This window comes from Scyliorhinus canicula, chromosome 10, assembly GCF_902713615.1.
Source record: "Scyliorhinus canicula chromosome 10, sScyCan1.1, whole genome shotgun sequence".
Taxonomy (NCBI): Eukaryota; Metazoa; Chordata; class Chondrichthyes; order Carcharhiniformes; family Scyliorhinidae; genus Scyliorhinus; species Scyliorhinus canicula.
In genome coordinates this window covers 190,695,636-190,714,927 of record NC_052155.1, presented here as the reverse complement: position 1 = coordinate 190,714,927, position 19,292 = coordinate 190,695,636, and the positions used below count along the sequence as shown (strand labels likewise).

The window sequence follows — 19,292 nt, the reverse complement described above, 5'->3', positions numbered from 1 at the left end:
AAAAACTTGATGCTGTCGACCCTTTCTACTTCGTTTCCATTGATGTAGACAGGGGCACGTTTTCCTCTACGCTTCCTGAAGTCAATGACAATCTCCTTTGTGATCTGTTTGTAGAGGGACAGTTTGCCAGCCTGAAAGGGGGGTGGGGGTGGAGGGGGGGTGGAGGGGGGACAACTTCGTTCAGGTACCTCCAGATAAGGAATTTTATGTGGGTGGCTTTCCCAACATTTCCTGAGGCACTATAGGCGTCTCTGTTGGAAAGGATACTTTCGCTGGTGGGGTCGGAAGAGAGCAGCACGTCTGGTATTTATGGCCGATTTGAGGACTCAGATATGCCGAATGGCGTGAAGCTGAAGTAGGAGAGGGAGCTGGGGCCCATCGTGGATGATGAGGTGTGGGGTGAGGCCCATCGCAGGGTAAACTCCACTACTTCATGTGCGGCGCTGGGTCTAATCCAGTTTAAGGTGGTGCATCCTCACCAAAACGAGGATGAGGTTATTTTCCGGGGGGTAGAAGACGGTGTGAGTGGTGTCCTGGGGGATTGGCCAATCGCACACACATGTTCTGGTCTTGCCCCAAGATGGTAAATGTTTGTGTCTCCTTCAACACCCTGTCGATGATTCTGAATATCGAGCTGGAGCTTTGTCCTCTGATGGCCATTTCTGGGATGTCGGACTCGCCGGAGATGCAGAGGGGAGTGAAGGCAGATATCCTTGCCTTGGCCTTGCTGATTGCCCGGAGGAGATTTCTGCTGGGGTGGAGGTCTTCTCTGCCCAGTGCCGCGGTGTGGTTGGGGGACCTAATGGACCCTTGTACCTGGAGGAAGTCAAGTTCACCGTCAGGGGGTGTGATGGAGGGTTTTACCGGAGATATCAGCCATTCATTACCTACTTTCTGGAATCAATCACCGACAGTTGTTGGGGGGGGTGGCTTGGGGTTGTTTTGTAAATGGAGCGAGTGTTCATTTGAAGCACCAGTGCAGGCTCGATGGGCTGAATGGACTCCTGCACTGTAGGAATTCTGTGATTTTATGATTTGCGTGTCATACTTTTGCAGTGTAATGTCCTTTTTAAGGCTATTGCGCACAGTAACTACTTTTATATTTGTGTGAAGTTACTTTGCCATCTTCATATTTCAAAATTTATAGCAGTTTCACGGGCTTGTGAAAATATGACATCTGCTATTCTCATTAGGTGAACTAAGAGAAAACATCTGGACAGATGCTTGAAAAGACTGAAGCTTGTCAAGCGTACATTTCCATGTGGAATTGACTTGACGTTGTGTATATTAGAATCAAAATGCAGGAAATATCACTAACTTGCATTTCCACGTCTTGAATGTCATGCTGCAATATTAAATGATTGTGGCAGGTGTATATTTGGTTTATAAGTTAGATAAACATTACTCTAGTAGTGTGGCCCTTTTAAGGGGGTGGGCTGCACAGACCACGTGGGGCCAATCGCGTGGGGAACTTGAGCAGGACCTTGGGCAGGGAGCTGGAGTGTTAATACCTTTTGTATAGTGTCCTGTGCCTGTTATCTAACTGCCTTTGCCTTTCATCAATAAACCCCTTTGTTATCGATTGGAAGCCTCCAGTGTCAGTCTCGAGTCACCACAATGGCGACGAGGTCAAAGTTTTCAATCGCAGCCGAAAGTTGTCATAAATTGAAGGGGGAAGGAAAGAACAGCTGAGAACATAGAGAAGCTCCAGGAAGAGTCGGAATCATTTAACCTGAGAGTGAAAATGTCTATCAACGTAAAACTAGAGCCATTGGATCAAGGGGTTAAGTCATGGAGTCAGTACATCGAACGACTCCAGTTCTTCTTTACCACAAACAAGTTCACAGGTGAGGACAAGCAGGGGGTGATAGTTTTGACAGTTTATGGGCCCCAAACGTATAATTTGATTGGAACTTCACGTCCCCGGAGGCACCCAACTCGAAGATTTTTGATCAGATAGTGGAATTGGTGAAAGAGCTTTATGAGCCAAGGCACTTGATTATCCTCCAATGTTATAAGTTTAACTCTGCAGTGAGGGACCTTGAAGAGTCTGTCTCCACTTCACAGCCAGGCTTAACCAGCTTGCTGAGAGAAATTGGGGCTGCACTTAGTGATATGCTGCGCGACTGGCTGGTTTGTGGGATCCATAACCTTAATATCCAGAAGAAGCTTCTTGTGGCGGTGATGACAGTTATGTTGGAAAAAGAGATTGAGTTAGCTCAGGCAATGGAGTGCGCCAATAAAAGCTCCACAAATCTACACAGTATGGCTGTAGGGAAGCTGAGCCAAGTATGGGCCGGTCTGGTCACGAGGTCTGTGGCAGGATCAAAAGGCATAGCTCAGAGCCAGACACGGTCTTCGATACAGGACCGGAACCTGAGGAGGGGGAAGGAATCGAGGCGTCAAAGTGAATCCAAGGTGGACTGATACTGTTGCGGGAGGGGCCATCCCCAAGAGACATGTCATGTTCAGGAGTTTGCGTACTGCCATTGCAACCAAAGGCGGCGCATTCAAGCAAGTTGCCACATGAGGCAAAACGTGCCATTGCAAACAAAAACAACAGCAGCAGTCCACAGCGCCATGAACACAGTGAAGAAGAGCTCTGAAGAAGAGCATGCAATGCATCGGTTGAATGCAAATCAATTGAATTAGACTGCTCCAAATAAAATTGTTTTGAGGGCAAATGGCAGACCCCTTAGAATGGAAGCCGACATCGGGGTTTCATTAACTGTAGTGGGTGAGCAGGCGGTCCAATATCTGCTTGCAGGAACCCAGGCTTTAAGATTGAAGAGTACTGCTGTTTTGCCATACGGGGAGAGTTTGAAGATCCTCGGAACAGCCAAGACCCTCGTTGCCTCCAGAGGGCAGGAGGCCAATCTGCCATTGGTTGTCGTGGAAGGGCATAGACTCAGTTTGTTAGGAAGATTCTGGTTCCAAAAGATTAGGCTGAACTGGCTAGAAACCTTCAAAATATCTGACGGGCGTCCTCAAGATGTCTGAAAGAGGTATGAAGAGCTCTTCCTCAAAGAATTGGGCTGAATTAATGGCATAGAAAGCCAAGGTATATGTCCATCCGGATTTGACGCCTATGTTCTATGTTCTATGTTCTATGTTCTATGTTCTTCAGAGCCAGATCAGTGCCATACGCATTCCATCAGAAGGTTGAAACAAAGCTAACGAGATTGGAGATGTTGGGTACAATCAAGCTGGGTCCAGTTTTCAGAGTGTCCCTGTCCTTAAACCTGATCGTTCAATAAACATTTGTGGGGACTTCAAGGTGAGAAAAAAATCAAGGCAAAAAATGTACTTCTCTGGCATCAGAGGTGACGTTGCAAACTTTTGGGAACGCCCTATCACCGTTGCGAATCAGACACCGTTTTTCCTTCGAATTTATAGGGTTCCGCGTGTCGCTGATACTATCCCATTAACAGATCATGAATTGCTCCAGGACTGGAGCCAATTTAGTTGTCATGGAAGTCCACCGATTCAGTACCAGTGTCAACACAGTTTTTGAAATGGAGAATCCCACCCCTGTTCACAACCCAGGCCAATCGATCTTTGCGAACCATACTGGCCGATCTTAATGGCCCACCATTATTTCTGATCTTTTAATGAGACAGGTGAACCTGCTTGATCCTCCCAATATCATTGGATGGAGCTCCATCCCTCCCTCCTGGACGGAGTTCCATCCCTCCCTCCTGGACGGAGCTCCATCCCTCCCTCCTGGACGGAGTTCCATCCCTCCCTCCTGGACGGAGTTCCATCCCTCCCTCCTGGACGGAGCTCCATCCCTCCCTCCTGGACGGAGCTCCATCCCTCCCTCCTGGACGGAGCTCCATCCCTCCCTCCTGGACGGAGTTCCATCCCTCCCTCCTGGACGGAGCACCATCCCTCCCTCCTGGACGGAGCACCATCCCTCCCTCCTGGACGGAGCTCCATCCCTCCCTCCTGGACGGAGCTCCATCCCTCCCTCCTGGACGGAGCTCCATCCCTCCCTCCTGGACGGAGTTCCATCCCTCCCTCCTGGACGGAGCTCCATCCCTCCCTCCTGGACGGAGCTCCATCCCTCCCTCCTGGACGGAGCTCCATCCCTCCCTCCTGGACGGAGCTCCATCCCTCCCTCCTGGACGGAGCACCATCCCTCCCTCCTGGACGGAGCACCATCCCTCCCTCCTGGACGGAGCACCATCCCTCCCTCCTGGACGGAGCTCCATCCCTCCCTCCTGGACGGAGCTCCATCCCTCCCTCCTGGACGGAGCACCATCCCTCCCTCCTGGACGGAGCACCATCCCTCCCTCCTGGACGGAGCACCATCCCTCCCTCCTGGACGGAGCACCATCCCTCCCTCCTGGACGGAGCACCATCCCTCCCTCCTGGACGGAGCACCATCCCTCCCTCCTGGACGGAGCACCATCCCTCCCCCCTGACGGAGCACCATCCCTCCCTCCTGGACGGAGCACCATCCCTCCCTCCTGGACGGAGCACCATCCCTCCTTCCTTGGACTTTCAAAAGGCGTTTGACAAAGTCCCGCACAAGAGATTATTGAGCAAAATTAAAGCGCATGGGATTGGGGGACGTATATTGAGGTGGATAAAAAAACTGGTTGGCAGCGAGGAAACAACGAGTAGGAATTAGGGTAGCACAGTGGTTAGCACAGTTCCTTCACAGCGCCAGGGTCCCAGGTTCGATTCCCCGCTGGGTCACTGTCTGTGCGGAGTCTGCACGTTCTCGACGTGTTTGCGTGGGTTTCCTCCGGGTGCTCCGCTTTCCTCCCACAGTCTAAAGATGTGCAGGTTAGGTGGATTGGCCGTGATAAATTGCCCTTAGTGTCCAAAAAATGTTGGGTGGGGTTACGGGGATAAGGTTGAGGTGTGGGCTTAGGTAGGGTGCTCTTTCGGGGCAGCACGTGGTGCAGTGGTTAGTACTGAGACTAGGTGCTGAGGACCCGGGTTCAAAACCCGGCTCTGGGTCACTGTCCGTGTGGAGTTTGCACATTCTCCCCGTTTCTGCGTGGGTTTCACCCCCACGACCCAAAGATGTGCTGGTTAGGTGGATTGGCCACGCTAAATTACCCTGAATTGGGAAAAAAACCTAAAAATAATTGTGTACTCTAAATTTATAACAAAAAAAAGGTAGGGTGCTCTTTCCAAGGCCGGTTAGAATTTTATACATCTCTATGAGATCCCCCCCTCATTCTGAACACCAGCGAGATGGGCCAAATGGCCTCTTTCTGCACTCTAAATTCTATGATTATCTGTGAATGGATCCTTTTTTAATTGGCAGGCGGTAACTAGTGGGCTGCCGCAGGGATCGGTGCTGGGACCCCAGCTTTTCACAATACATATTAATGATTTGGATGAGGGAATAAAATGTAACATCTCAAAGTTTGCAGATGATGCCAATTTGGTTGGGAGGGGGAACTGTGACGAGGATGCAGGGATCCTACAGCAAGATTTGGCCAAGTTAGGTGAGTGGGAAAATCAATGACAGATGCAGTATAATTTGCATAAATGTGAGTTTATTCACTTTGGAAGCAAAAACAGGAAAGCAGATTACTACCTGAATGGTTGTAAATTGGGAGAGTGGATTGTGCAGCGGGACCTGGGTGTCCTTGTGCACCATTTGCTGAAGCTAAGCATGGAGGTGCAGCAGGCGGTGAAGAAGGCTAATGGTATGTTGGCCTTCATTGCGAGAGGTTTCGAGTATAGAAGCAGGGATGTGTTGCTGCAATTATACACGGCCTTGGTGAGGCCACACCTGGAGTATTGTGTGAGACTGTTTTGGTCTCCTTCTCTGAGGAAGGATGTTCTTGCTCTCGAGGGAGTGCAGCGAAGGTTTACCAGACTGATTCCAGGGATGGCGGGACTGTCATATGAGGAGAGATTGACTAGGTTGGGATTGTTCTTGCTGGAGTTCAGAATGAGGGGGGATCTCATAGAGACTTATAAAATTCTAACAGGACGAGACAGGGTAGATGCAGGGAAGATGTTGCCAATGATGGGTGTGTTTGTCTTTTAATTAAATGAAAGACAAAATAAACCTCTGTACAATAAAGTAAATTAACATGCGTAAGAAAGATGGGATGTATACATACAATTGTTTATAAATATGAGATGCCAATAAAATGATATTTAAAAAAATTTCACAGCTCTAATACTATGGTTATGACTTTTTTAACTTTACTGTTCTTTTTAACTGTCCTCCGTAACCTCCCCAATAAGTATGTGGAGCATCATATTCTCTTCAGAAGTTCTATCTAGTCTCTTTGTTTGCTCCATTCCAGCAATCTATGCCAGTAAGTGTGTTTCTGAAACAGTAATTGGAATTTTGCATTTAATTAACTCAGAATTTTAAGAAATAGGTTGGAAATTAGGTATATTTCTGACAAATTGCAAAGCGTTTTTATATCTGAATTGAATGGCTTGATTCCTCCCCTCAAACAAAGTCAGCTAAATGTTACAACAGCCTATCAAGTTAAACTGAGGCATCATTTCTGTGAATAATACAGGTTTTTAATTCAAGCATTGCAATACTGCCCTGGTAAGTCTTTTGTTTAGGGTCATAGACAAACATAATTTCAGTCATTTTCAATGGTCATGTCCAGTTATTAAAATTTTAGAAATTAGCCATGAGGTGATATAGATATTATATTATAGAGTGTTGAGGTCTTAGCCCCTGACATGCCTTTTCAGTGTAATGCATAGGCTCTCTTCTTCGGCTCGTTTCCTATTGAAGAGCAGGACAGTGGGCTAGTGACATCGATTGTAGAGACCGAGCTCGCAATGCAGGAGAGTTATGACTGGTGCTGAACATTGAGTGCATTCATCACACCACCAGACAGTTGTTTATCTTTTATATTAATCTGTGGTTTATGTTGTAAAAATGTCTTTTAAACAAAAAAGCAAACTTGTGCTGAGCACAGTAGACATGGAATGATGTTGATTAGGAGGTTGGAGTTGGACCACAGAGGGAGAGTGTAATCATCATCTGTCTGTTTGTTGTATTATGGCTGGGCTGCCAGCTTCTAATTCATACAATGGCAAAATGTGACTTTCCAGTTCCAACTTCGACAATTCAGTTACAAGCCTTAACTATTTTTTTTTAACTTCCACATCTCCACATCATATTTTTTTTGATAAATCAGTTTTGTCTTCTGCTTTTCTATTTCTGACTCTCACTCTCCCTCTTTGTCTTTGACATCTCTCTTTCTCTTCTCTTTTTTCCCCTCTCTCACTCTCTTTCTCACACTCTCTGCTTATCCTTAATTCTCTGCAGGTCTTTACGATCTGAAGCTGTCTTCAATGATTTACATTCTGCAGTCTGTAAATGCCTTCCAACCTTCCTTCCTCTCTCCCTCCCTCCCTCAGGAAGACAGATTCAACATGACAGTAAAAACACTGGCTATTGTGTTGTGAAATATTATTCCAATGCATTTCTTTTAAACTTAGGTCGAGACTTAATTTGCATTCAGTCTATGGATGGGATGCTGACGTTTTTTGAGCAGGAAAGCTTCGCTTTTGGCCGTTTCCTGCCCGGTTGTCTCTTGCCGGGCCCGCTAAAATACAGCTCGAGGACAGACTCCTTCATTACTGTGTCCTCAAGTCGGCAAGTTGAGAACTATAAGTGAGTCTGATATACTTCTTGCCTTTGGTGTGTACAATACATTGAAGAGAGAAATGATCAATTAACCCCAAATGGATTTTCTTTCTACTTTAATGCATAATTAATAATTAATACATGCAATATGTTTAGGAAAGAATAATGAAGAAAGCAAATCTCCCAGTGTGTGTAACTGTTGTGGTTTGGCCTGGTCTAACTGCAAACATACTTTAGGAAGCTTGCGGTATTGAGAGTAAATTGATTTGGTTATTTTCTTTGTCAGCGGACATAAATTACAACATGAATATTTAATTTTATTAATAATTCTTAATGCATATACTGTCCAAACTCTCCAGTGGTCATACCATTATGGACATATTTCCTTCTCAAAGTCATTTATGTTATGACAATAAAAATATCTGTGAATTTTCTGCCACTTCAGTCACATTGTTTCTAAGGGCCAACACGTTATTACCTCCGAACTTCTACTCTAGGTTGAAGGAAATAAAGCCAGATATAAAGAAAGTAGAACAAGTCATTCAAAGAATACCTTATTTTTTTTGTGTCTTTCATGTAGAAGCTTAGCTTAAATGGCTATAAATAAAGGGGCTGGTTTAGCCCAGTGGACTAAAAAGCTGGCTTGCAATGCCGAACAATGCCAGCAGCGCAGTTCAATTCCCGTACCGGCCTCCCCGAACAGGCGCCGGAATGTGGCGACTAGGGGCTTTTCACAGTAACTTCATTGAAGCCTACATGTGACAATAAGCGGTTATTATTATATTATTATTAAATACCTGTTGAAATATGAAATAATTAAGTATGAAATGATTTTGCTTTTAGTTCTCACTAAACAGTGTGCTGGGCATCAGAGGAAATAGCCTTTCTGCATCCACTCTATCATATTATAATTTCTAAACCTCAATTATATCACCTCAACCTTCTCAGCACAGAATACAAGCCACAATTATGCAACCTGGCCTTCTAATTTAATCCTTTAAACACTGGTATAATTCTGGGAAATTGTGTGCAGTACCCTCTCTGAGGTCAACAATATCCTTCCAGAGGTGAGGTGCATGGACCCAAATACAGTACTCCCCAAGTGTAGTTTGACCAAATGAAGCATCGCTTCCTTTGTATTTAATCCCCATTGAGCGAAAATTCACCATTCCATTAACCTTTCTGATTACGTGCTGGGGAACAACAGTTCAATTTCCCAATCCGAGTAAATTCCCTTCACCTGGCCTACTTCCTACTTCCCAGTGGCCCATGTCATAAAGTTACCTTCTCTTCTGTGAGACATATCACAGGAGGTTTAACAGTGAAATTAGGAGACATTTCTTGATGCCAGGGTTGGGGGTGGTGGGGTGATTTTGCTGCACAAAGTACTTTGCTGCAGGTGGTTGAGATACATAGACATAGAATTTACAGTGCAGAAGGAGGACATTCGGCCCATCAAGTCTGCACCAACCCTTACAAAGAGCACCCACTCACGCACACCTATCTACTCTATCCCCGTAACCCAGCAACCCCCATTTAACCTTTTTGGACACTAAGGGCAATTTAGCATATCCATATTAGCATATTATGGAATTGGCTAATCCACCTAACCTGCATGTCTTTGGACTGTGGGAGGAAACCGGAGCACCTGGAGGAAACCCACGCAGACATGGGGACAACGTGCAGACTCCGCACAGACAGTGATCCAAGCCGGGAATCGAACCTGGGACCCTGGAGCTGTGAAGCAACTGTGCTAACCACTGTGCTACCGTGCTGCCCTTAAAAACCATTGTATCCTTTAGGGCAAAATTGGATAAATATTTAAATCCAAGGAAGGATGCAGGGTAGTGGGGTCCATTTTAATTGTTCGAGCAAAGAACTGGAACAGGTCAAATCTGTCGCATTTCTGCTTTTTGTGCTGCAGAAGCCTCTGGTTTTCGATTTAGATCTTTAAACATGAATACATGGTGTATAGTGCATATACTGTTACTGAAAATAGCTCTAAGTCTGTGCCTCATGTCCCGTCCAACCCCCTCCAACAACAAGAACTTGCTTTTGAATAGCACCTTTAACCTTGAAAAATATGACAAACACTGTGGAGGCATAATCAGTAAATTGTTTGTGTGGATGTTTTTGCTATACTGATTGGAAATAGACATTTATTTGGTCATCCTTATCAGATACCAGGTGCTAGCTGTTGCCACAGATGCCGAAACCAGACAAGATTCTGAGCAGCAGAAATTAGGATCTGGGAAGAGATTAACGGTAAGGCATGTGTTTTTACTTTTATTGCTTTTTGAAAAATCTCACTGAAGTATCAGGGACTGGTTCATGAAGGGTTAATATGGAATTTAGTACAGTACTGCCCACACAGTAATGTAAGAGAACACATGACCCCATACCTGGGGGTCAGTATAGTGTTAAACAGAGCCATGTGTAAAAGCAAGCATGGAGACAGATCCTAAGTTAAACCTTTACCTATGTATATAACTTCTAGCAGTTAATAAATACTGACTGTTGAACTATCTAAGGCCACAAATATCATAAGAATAAGTCATACTGAACTATGCTCAACACCTGACAACATGGCCGGAGCGAATGAAACAACTCAAAACCCCACAGAAACTGCAGATGAAATTAAAATCAGGGAAAATGAAAGAAATAATCAAAGAAGCATTCGGTCAGAAATAGCTATTTAAATTGCAGTCTGAGAAACTTTCTTGAGTCCACGCTGGAACATGGGACGGCCAAACTCGCTCCAAACAAAGAAAATATAATAATTCATTAAAATTAATTGTGACTGAGTAGGCAGCTTGCAAAAGCCAAGATTTGATGCTTCCAAAACTGCGAGCGTTTCACTAAAGTGGGAAGAACTCTAACCAGTTGATCCAGGGAACCATTGTGGAAAAAATGTAACCGAGGAGATTGTAAACAGCATGTGGAGATGCCGGCGTTGGACGACTGGGGCGAGCACAATAAGAAGTCTAACAAGACCAGGTTAATGTCCAACGTTTGTTTTGAATCACTAGCTTTCGGAGCGCAGCTCCTTCCTCCGGTCAATTCAAAGTGAGAGGAGCAGCAGGGCTGTTAGCAGAGAGAGGCCAGTGCCGCCCTCATGCTGCCACTTCATTTTACGTATCCCAGGAGGAGAGGTCCTGTGGAAATGAGCAAGGAGGTCAGTAGGGGTATGTGTGCTGGATGTCTATGGCCCATAAAGCAGGGCCTGGTCTCCAGTCCGCTTGGCCCCCTTGCCAAGGCCTTTCTCCGTCAATCCTGTGTGGCAGCTGGTGTACAATGCCCACCCCATTTTAAAAGAACTCACATACGGGCATCTTCCACCCTGAAAATGAAAAATCACATCAACAGCAAAAAGAGTATGGCAACCCAGGCACCCACCCACCCGCTCCTCCAACCACTCTCTGTCCACCTGTGACAGAGACTGTAGGTCCCACATTGGATTCTCAGTCGCTTGAGACCTCATTTTGTGGAAGCAAGTCATCCTCGCCCCAGAGGACCTGGCTCAGAAGGGAGCAACAATCACAAGCTGTGAGTTGTGCTGGGTGGGGAGGATTAGTCACAGATCTCATTTGTATCTTTCCGAACCATTTTGGTTCTGTGGCAGGCTGGGAACCTGATTGTAGAGATTCAAAAATGGAGTTCTGGGGAAGATGGGCTTGGATTTGTGAAGGACTTTGAACAAGGTGATTACTGAAAATTTAAAGGAAAGGCGGGTGGCATCTGAAGAGAGAGAACCATTAACAATATTAGCTGACATGGGAACCATGAGGGGAAGTTTGGTAATCAGCAGCTTAATGGGTATGGGCACGAGGTGGTCTCATGGAGACTTTGAGCAGCAGGGAGATAAGAGAGAAACTCGAGAAATATGCGAGTTTAGGGCAGGCAGAATTTATGAGGGTGATGGCATCCTCAAGAAGGTTACAGGAATGCTAAATCAATTCAGAAATAGTGTATGTCGGCAAACGTGGCAGCGATGTGTGTAGAGCAAGGTTCCCCGAAAACAAAGGAATAACTAGATTATATTGTACAGCCAAGCCTCAAAGAGTACTCCACTGCCCTTCAAAGAGTGCAAAGACATGTTTTCCATTCACCATGTTAAAGTCCAACATGTTTGTTTCAAACACTAGTTTTCGGAGCACTGCTCCTTCCTCAGGTGAATGAAGAGGTATCACCTGAGGAAGGAGCAGTGCTCTGAAAGCTAGTGTTTGAAACAAACATGTTGGACTTTAACCTGGTGTTGTAAGACTTCTTACATTTGCCCAGCCCAGTCCAACGCCGGCATCTCCACATCATTCCATTCAACTCAACAGGCTGACGGCTTTTTTCTCACCCCAAAAGTGGCACCTGCAGCATTGCAGCACTCGCCCAGAGCAGAAATATCAACCTGGATTCGTAGCAGAGACTTTCATTTTCTTGTCATATATTTTGTCAATTAATTGATCTGTACTGTGTGTTGCAATCTCTTCACAGTTAAAGTTGAGCACTAAGATTGGTTTCCAGATAGTTTGATCAGTGTTGTAAGGCACCCTTTCATTCTGGTAGCTTTTGCCTTTAATATTGTTGAAGAACTTCGTACTTTGGTGAAATTTGACTTTTATGTGTTGTGTCTATAATGTCTGCTTTCTCTGATGTTACAGACAGTACTGATATCTATTCCTGTATTTGGAACATTTCCCCATGAAGTATTAAAGCCTATATTTAAGTGCTGTTTGCCATTTGTTTATAGGCATAGGTTTACTTGGCCGTGTTTCTGTTGGGTCATTTTGAGTCTATTTTGTGTGAAAGCCCATTACCCGTGTTAACTGTTTTCAATTCAAGCTGTTGAGAAATTTGCGCCAGTTTCTGTTTGCCTAAAATGCTCTGCGTTAATCTAAACCATGTGTTAGCATGTGTCATGAAGAATGAATTCATAATATACACACACTGTCAGCCATGGCTCTGTGACAGCGCACTCTGAGTCACATGATTCCAGGCTCAGATTCCACTCGAGGACTCGAGCACAGCAATCAAGGCTGACTTTCAGTGCAATGCTTGGGTGTACAACACTGTTGGAGGTGCTGTCTTTCAGGTATTCAACTGAGTTACCTGTACAGGTGGATGTAAATGATCCATGGAACTATTTTGAATAAGCGCAGGGGTGTTCTCCCTGGTATTCCTGGCTAATATTTATCCCTCAATCAACATCACAAAACAGATTATCTGGCTATTATCACATAACTCGTTGTTGGGGTTTGCTATCTTCCCTATTACACAGTGACTACAGTTCAAAGGTACTTCATCAGCTGTCAAGGTCAAAGATGTGCTGGTTAGGTGGATGGGCCATGCGAAATTGCCCCTTAGTGTCCAAAGGTTGAGTAGGGTTGCTGGATTGTGGAGCTGGATGGAGGTGTGGGCTTAAGTAGAGTGCTCTTCAGGGCAGGTGCAGACTCAATGGGCTGAATGGTCACCTGCACTGTAAACTCTGTGATTCTATGAAAGCGCTTTGAGACGTCTGGTGGTCATAAGAACTAGGAGCAGGAGTAGGCCATCTGGCCCTTCGAGCCTGCTCCACCATTCAATGAGACCATGGCTGATCCTTTGTGGACTCAGCTCCACTTTCCGGCCCGAACACCATAACCCTTAATCCCTTTATTCTTCAAAAAACTATCTATCTTTACCTTAAAAACACTTAATGAAGGAGCCTCAACTACTTCACTGGGCAAGGAATTCCATAGATTCACAACCCTTTGGGTGAAGAAGTTCCTCCTAAGCTCAGTCATGAAAGACACTAATCAATGGAAGTGTTTTTGCTTCAGCTACAGTATTACAAACGAGTGGTTATGAGTTGGAATTCACTGCTTGAAAGGGTACTAGAAACAAATTCAGTTGTGACTTTCAGAAGGGAATTAGCTAGGTATTTGCGAGGAAAAAAAGATGTAGGACTACTGGGCACAAGACAGGGGAATGGGACTATCTGGTTGCTGTGACATAGAGCCAGCCTGATCTCATCTGGCTGAATGGCCACCTTGTGTGAAGTAACCAGTCTATGATTCTAAGCTTTTTAAAAATCATTTCTCACCACGTGTTCTGAATTTGCTACTGAATAAAAAGAAAGACTCTCATTTATATTTTCAAGAACACTGGACAGCTGAAAGAGCCTTACAACCAATGAAGTACTTCTGAAGTGTAGTGACATGGGAATGCAGCAGTCAATTTGGGCACAGCAAGCTCCCACAAACAGTACTGATCATGAGCAGATAATTTTTTACGATGTTGATTGAGGGGGAAATATTAGTCAGGACACTGGGGGATAACTCCCCTGATTTTCATCAAAATAATGCCAGGGATCTTTTACATCCACTCTCTCAGTACTGCCCAGGGGTGTCAGCTTTGATTTTTGTAGTCAAACAGTGGATTGGGACTTGAACTTGGAAGCTTGTGACTGAGAGGCGAGTGTGCTATTTGAGCTAAGGTGACATGTGCAATGTATGTCTGTAATTTCCTCCTTTACTGTAACCTTTAATCCTAACTATTCTGTGATGCCCTTTGCCAAGCTGTTGATTTATAGAATGCCCTATTCTACACCAATCATTGTGGGCGCAAGTTCAGCCGATATCAGCACATGCTTACCTGACCACCAAGCTTGCACCTTTTCAGTAACTGTTGTCTCAAGTCTTGGAGTTTCTTTACTGGTTTTGTGAGGGGCCTGTAATATGGCAAAGGGATAGTTTGCAACATGTTCCCACTATGGATATCCCAGTACAGTGTTAGTCAGTTGTTTATTGTGACCGGCCATTTCCATTGTTTACACAATTACCATGGCTCCGGGTCACTGTCCGTGTGGAGTTTGCATGTTCTCCCTGTTTCTGTGTGGGCCTCACCCCCACAACCCAAAGATGTAGGGTAGGTGGATTGGCCACGCTGAATTTCCCCTTAATTAAAAACAAAAGAATTGGGTACTTTAAATTTAAAGAAAGAACAAAAAAATGGGATACACAGTTAGGTTGCTAAAATCTCTAACCTGTAGCAACTGTAGACTGCAAAGAATGCGTTGTTAATACTCCTTTCAGTATAGAATGACAAACAAACAGTTAATGTATTTTAAGGCTGATTTAATTTTGATACTGATGAATATTTGCCTTAGTCATAGTCATAGAGCATACAGTGCAGAAGGAGGCCATTCGGCCCATCGAGTCTGCACCAACCTACGTAAACCCTCACTTCCACGCTATCCCCGTAATCCAATAACCCCTTCTAACCTTTTTGGTCACTAAGGGCAATTTGTCATGGCCAATCCACCTAACCTGCATGTCTTTGGACTGTGGGAGGAAACCGGAGCACCCAGAGGAAACCCACGCAGACACGGGGAGAACGTTTAGACCGCCCGCACAGACAGTGACCCAGCAGGGAATCGAACCTGGGACCCTGGTGCTGTGAAGCCACAGTGCTATCCACTTGTGCTACCGTGCTGCCTTCTAATATATATATATTATATATATATAAAGTTAATAAGGTGTCATTTGTCATTACCTTAGTGGATATTTGGTTAAGTATATAGGTATGGAGAAGAGAGACTATTGCTATAATGTTCTGCATACAACATGACAAGAATACAAGAATAAACAAAGCCAAGACCTGCAAGGGCTTGTGTAACAATCCTGAGCTGTATTGAGTTGAAAGAGAAGCAGTAAACATGGAGACAGTACCATCTTGCTGCAATAGTTTTGATCTATGGTGCATCTTATTGTTTGCAGAGGGACTGGACGGTGAGCATTGGTGAACAAGCATTAGACATATGCATCGTATCATTTAATCAAACTGCGTCTTCCATATTAGTACTTGGTGAGAGGAATCTCTTCTGCTTTAAGGAAAATGGACAACTTCGCTTCATGAAAAAGCTGGAATACAATCCAAGCTGTTTCTTACCTTACACCTCAGGTATGAAAAATAATTACAGTTCATAGATAAGTATAGAAAAATTCACAATTCCATGGAATTATTCAAAGATTATTTTAAGTAACACGAGTCTCTCTGAGTTCCCACCCATCCAGTCTGCATTTAACTGTTGAAATAATTTCTGCCTCAACTATTAACCATGCAAGTGAATTCCACAGCCTCCTAACTCTGGGGGGGGGGGGGAAAAATGCCCTCGCCCTATGGTTCAAATCTCTCCCATTTAATCTTCTATCTATGACTCCTCGTTATTCATTCCTCAATTACTGGAACAGGTCTGGTTCTACCTCCCTGCTCCCATCCCTTCATAACTGTGAACGCTCCGATCAGCCTATAATATGTGTCGCTTAATGAAAAATGATCCAATTTTTCAAGTGTTTTTTGATGCTGTATTTGTCTTTCCCCATACCAAGGTGCATTCTTGTGAGTTTCTATAAGTTAGTGCAGTTTATAGATATGATACCTTATTCCAACAAAAACAAGTGGTTTAGTGATTATTGACTCCCTCGCTCTCTCTCTTCCCCTCCTCCAAATTGAAGTACTGATCTAATCAATGGTACGTGGAGGACATTTTTGTCAGAGAATAAGGAGAACTACACTAAACATTGGAACTAAAAGCTATAATAGTGCATTCTGTCAACTGCAAAATACTCCGTGCTCCAATCATTAAATGTACAAAGATAGAATATTTTGAGTACTGGTTGTATTGCAGTCCATGACTGCTAAATGTATTTAGAAGTTTTAAAATACATGCTTGTTTGTCCTACAAAATGTTCTTCCTCTACCATGCACATTTACATACAAATAGAGTTGTTTCCACCAACTGAGGCACAAATGACCATGATTGTCTCTGTAGACTTTGTTTATTCTTTGGTCATTCTGATCTGTTATTGACACCATCCTTGGCAAGAAAAAGCTCTGTTTTTCAATGTTTATTGGCTGCTAACTGAATTGCATGGAGTTGAGAGAAATTATCTGCAGTCTTTAGAATCTTGGAATGGTTACAGCAAGAAGGCCATTCTGCCCATTGTCTCTTTGCCAGCTCCCTGTAAGAGCAACTCGACTAGTCCGAGGACCTTGCTCGTTTCCATAAGCCTGGAATTTTTCCCGTTCTGGTACTTATCCAATTCCCTTTTGAAAGCCACATTTGTATCTGCTTCCACCACACACTTGGGCAGCGCATTTAAGATCCTAACATTTTGTGTATTAAAAAAATACACACTTTTTCATGTTATCATTGGTTCTTTTGCGAAACTCTTTGAATCGGTGCCCTCTAGTTCCCTCTTGCTAAGCTAATGGAAACATTTTTTTTGATCTTTCCTGAATGAGACTCCTCATGATTGTGAACACCTCTATCGAATTTCCTCTTCTCTCAGGAGCTTCTCCAATCTATCCACGGAATCTATCCCTGGAGCCATTCTCATGAAAATCTTTCTTGCACTCTCTCTAATGTTTTTTTTGATTTGAACAGTACAGCACAGAACAGGCCCTTCGGCCCTCAATGTTGTGCCGAGCCATGATCACCCTACTCAAACCCACGCATCCATCCTACACCCGCAACCCAACAACCCCCCCCCCTTAACCTTACTTTTATTAGGACACTACGGGCAATTTAGCATGGCCAATCCACCTAACCCGCACATCCTTGGACTGTGGGAGGAAACCGGAGCACCCGGAGGAAACCCACGCACACAGGGGGAGGACGTGCAGACTCCTTTTTATTGTCTTCACATTATTCTTAAAGTGTGGCACTGCAATTGGACACACTACTCCAGTTGTTGCTGCACCAGAGTTTTATTAAGGTTAATCATAACTTCCTTGCTTTTGTACTCTATCTATTTGTAAAGCCCAGAATGCCTTTTTAAGTAATTCTATAGTGATTAATTTTAAAGGTTTTCTTTAACTTATGGGAGCAGGAATGTGAAAGTACAGACAGATCCTCATTCAGGCGCCACCAATTTATGACATGGAGGGTTCTTTGCTTCCCTCCATTCCTGCATATTTGAGGATAAGCAAGGGACTCTCACATTCAGAGGACAAAGCATCTGAAGTAATATTCCGAGTGGTGATGCAAAGAAGGATTGCCCATTGGGGCTGCAAGGTGCACCATGATTTGTAGTTCTGAGAAGCCATGGCCATAAATATATCTTGGCAAACCCAAGTGAGGCTCAGGCCTTCGAGCGGTGTGATCTTCCTGTATCTGCAGTGCTGCTCAAGCGGAGAACCCCAGGTGATTGATTCATGATTATCCCCACTTTCCAAAGCATCTTCACAGGAGTGGAAGTTTTACCTGAATATTGATTGTCTTTTCTGGACCTCTTAAGAACTTTTGCTGCAAATATATCTTCCATATCACAATTATTTGCCTGTGTTGAACTCTGTGTTGAGCGCAGAAGATTGTAAAGTGCCTAATTGAAAGATGAGGTGCTGTTCCTCCAGCTTATGCTGAACTTTGCAGGAGCATTAGGCCAATACTATGTGGGAAGATGAAGTGAGAGATCTTGGTGTACAAGTACACAGGTCCCTAAAGACAGCTGTTCAAGCAGACAAGGTTGTAAAGAAAGAATTTGGAATGCTGTCCTGCATTGGCAGGAGTATAGAATATCAAAGTAAGGATATAGTGATGGAACTGTATAAAACACTGGTGAGGCCACAACTGGAATATTGTGTGCAGTTCTGGTCACCACATTACGGGAAGGATGTTATTGCTGTGGAGAGAGTGCAGAGGAGGTTTACAGGAATGTTGCCAGGACTGGAGTTTTGAGGAGAGATTAGATAGGTTGGGGTTACTTTCCTTGGAACAAAGAAGGCTGAGGGGTGACTTAATTGAGGTGTACAAAATTATGAGGGGAAGAGATAGTGGACAGGATAAAATTGCTTCCCTTGGTGGAGAATTCCAGAACCAGGGGACGGAGATTCAGAATAAGTGGCAGAAGATGTAGAGGGGACATGAGGAAGAACTTTTTTCTGCAGAGGGTAGTGGGAGTCTGGAATTCGCTGCCCGAGATGGTAATGGAGGCAGAGACTCTAAACTCATTTTAAAAGGTACCTTGATCTGCACCTTAAGTACTGTAAAATATGGATCAGGTGCAGGAAGGTGGGATTAGAAAAGGTACCTGTGTGTCCTTGGGCTGGCATGGACAAGATGGGCCGAATGGGCTTCATTCTGTGCTGTAACTTTTCTATGATTCTAATAAGGGATCTCTTTAATCTGGAGAAAACGTGAATTTTATTCTCAGAGGTTGTTAGTCTGCGGAATTCTTTCCCCCAGAGAGTAACGGAGGTTGGGTCATTGAATGTTTTTGAGGCTTTGTTGGATTCTAAGTTGTCGAGAGAGTCAAAGAGTACAGGGGGTGGACAGGAAAATAGATGCAACAATCAGATCAACCATGTAACAAAGGGCAGAGCAGGCTCGAGGAGCTGAATGGCCTACTTCTGTTCCTAATTTGTACGTTTGTATGCATGCAGCACAAACTGAAAGACGAACATGCAACTTCAAAAATCCCAAGTAAATTTAGAGAAAACCCGTTTTTGTTTAAACCCTGGTTTTCGAACAATGTGGAACTCAAAACAAGTCCGGATCCTAAATAAAGGCAGAAGTAAGCTAAATGACAACCCACAATTATTACACGGTTCAGACATTACTTTATGAGCCTCAGTGACATTTCCAAAAATTCTGGCAAGTGTAATCTGTACTCCTGCTTTTAGTTTGCACTCATTTCAGTCACAGGACTCACTGAGCCTA

At 44.3% G+C, this 19,292-nt stretch overlaps 1 protein-coding gene across 5 annotated transcripts in view; it reads left to right on the top strand.

The window, feature by feature from the left end:
- Nucleotides 1–19,292, top strand: part of bbs9 (Bardet-Biedl syndrome 9) — a 537,991-nt gene that overhangs the window by 40,747 nt on the left and 477,952 nt on the right. For all 5 annotated transcript variants that reach the window (XM_038810386.1, XM_038810382.1, XM_038810384.1 and 2 more), the window contains exons 6-8: nt 7,450–7,624; nt 9,778–9,862; nt 15,349–15,532. In XM_038810386.1, coding sequence (XP_038666314.1) covers nt 7,450–7,624; nt 9,778–9,862; nt 15,349–15,532 — 444 coding nt within the window. The remainder of the gene's footprint in view (nt 1–7,449; nt 7,625–9,777; nt 9,863–15,348; nt 15,533–19,292) is intronic.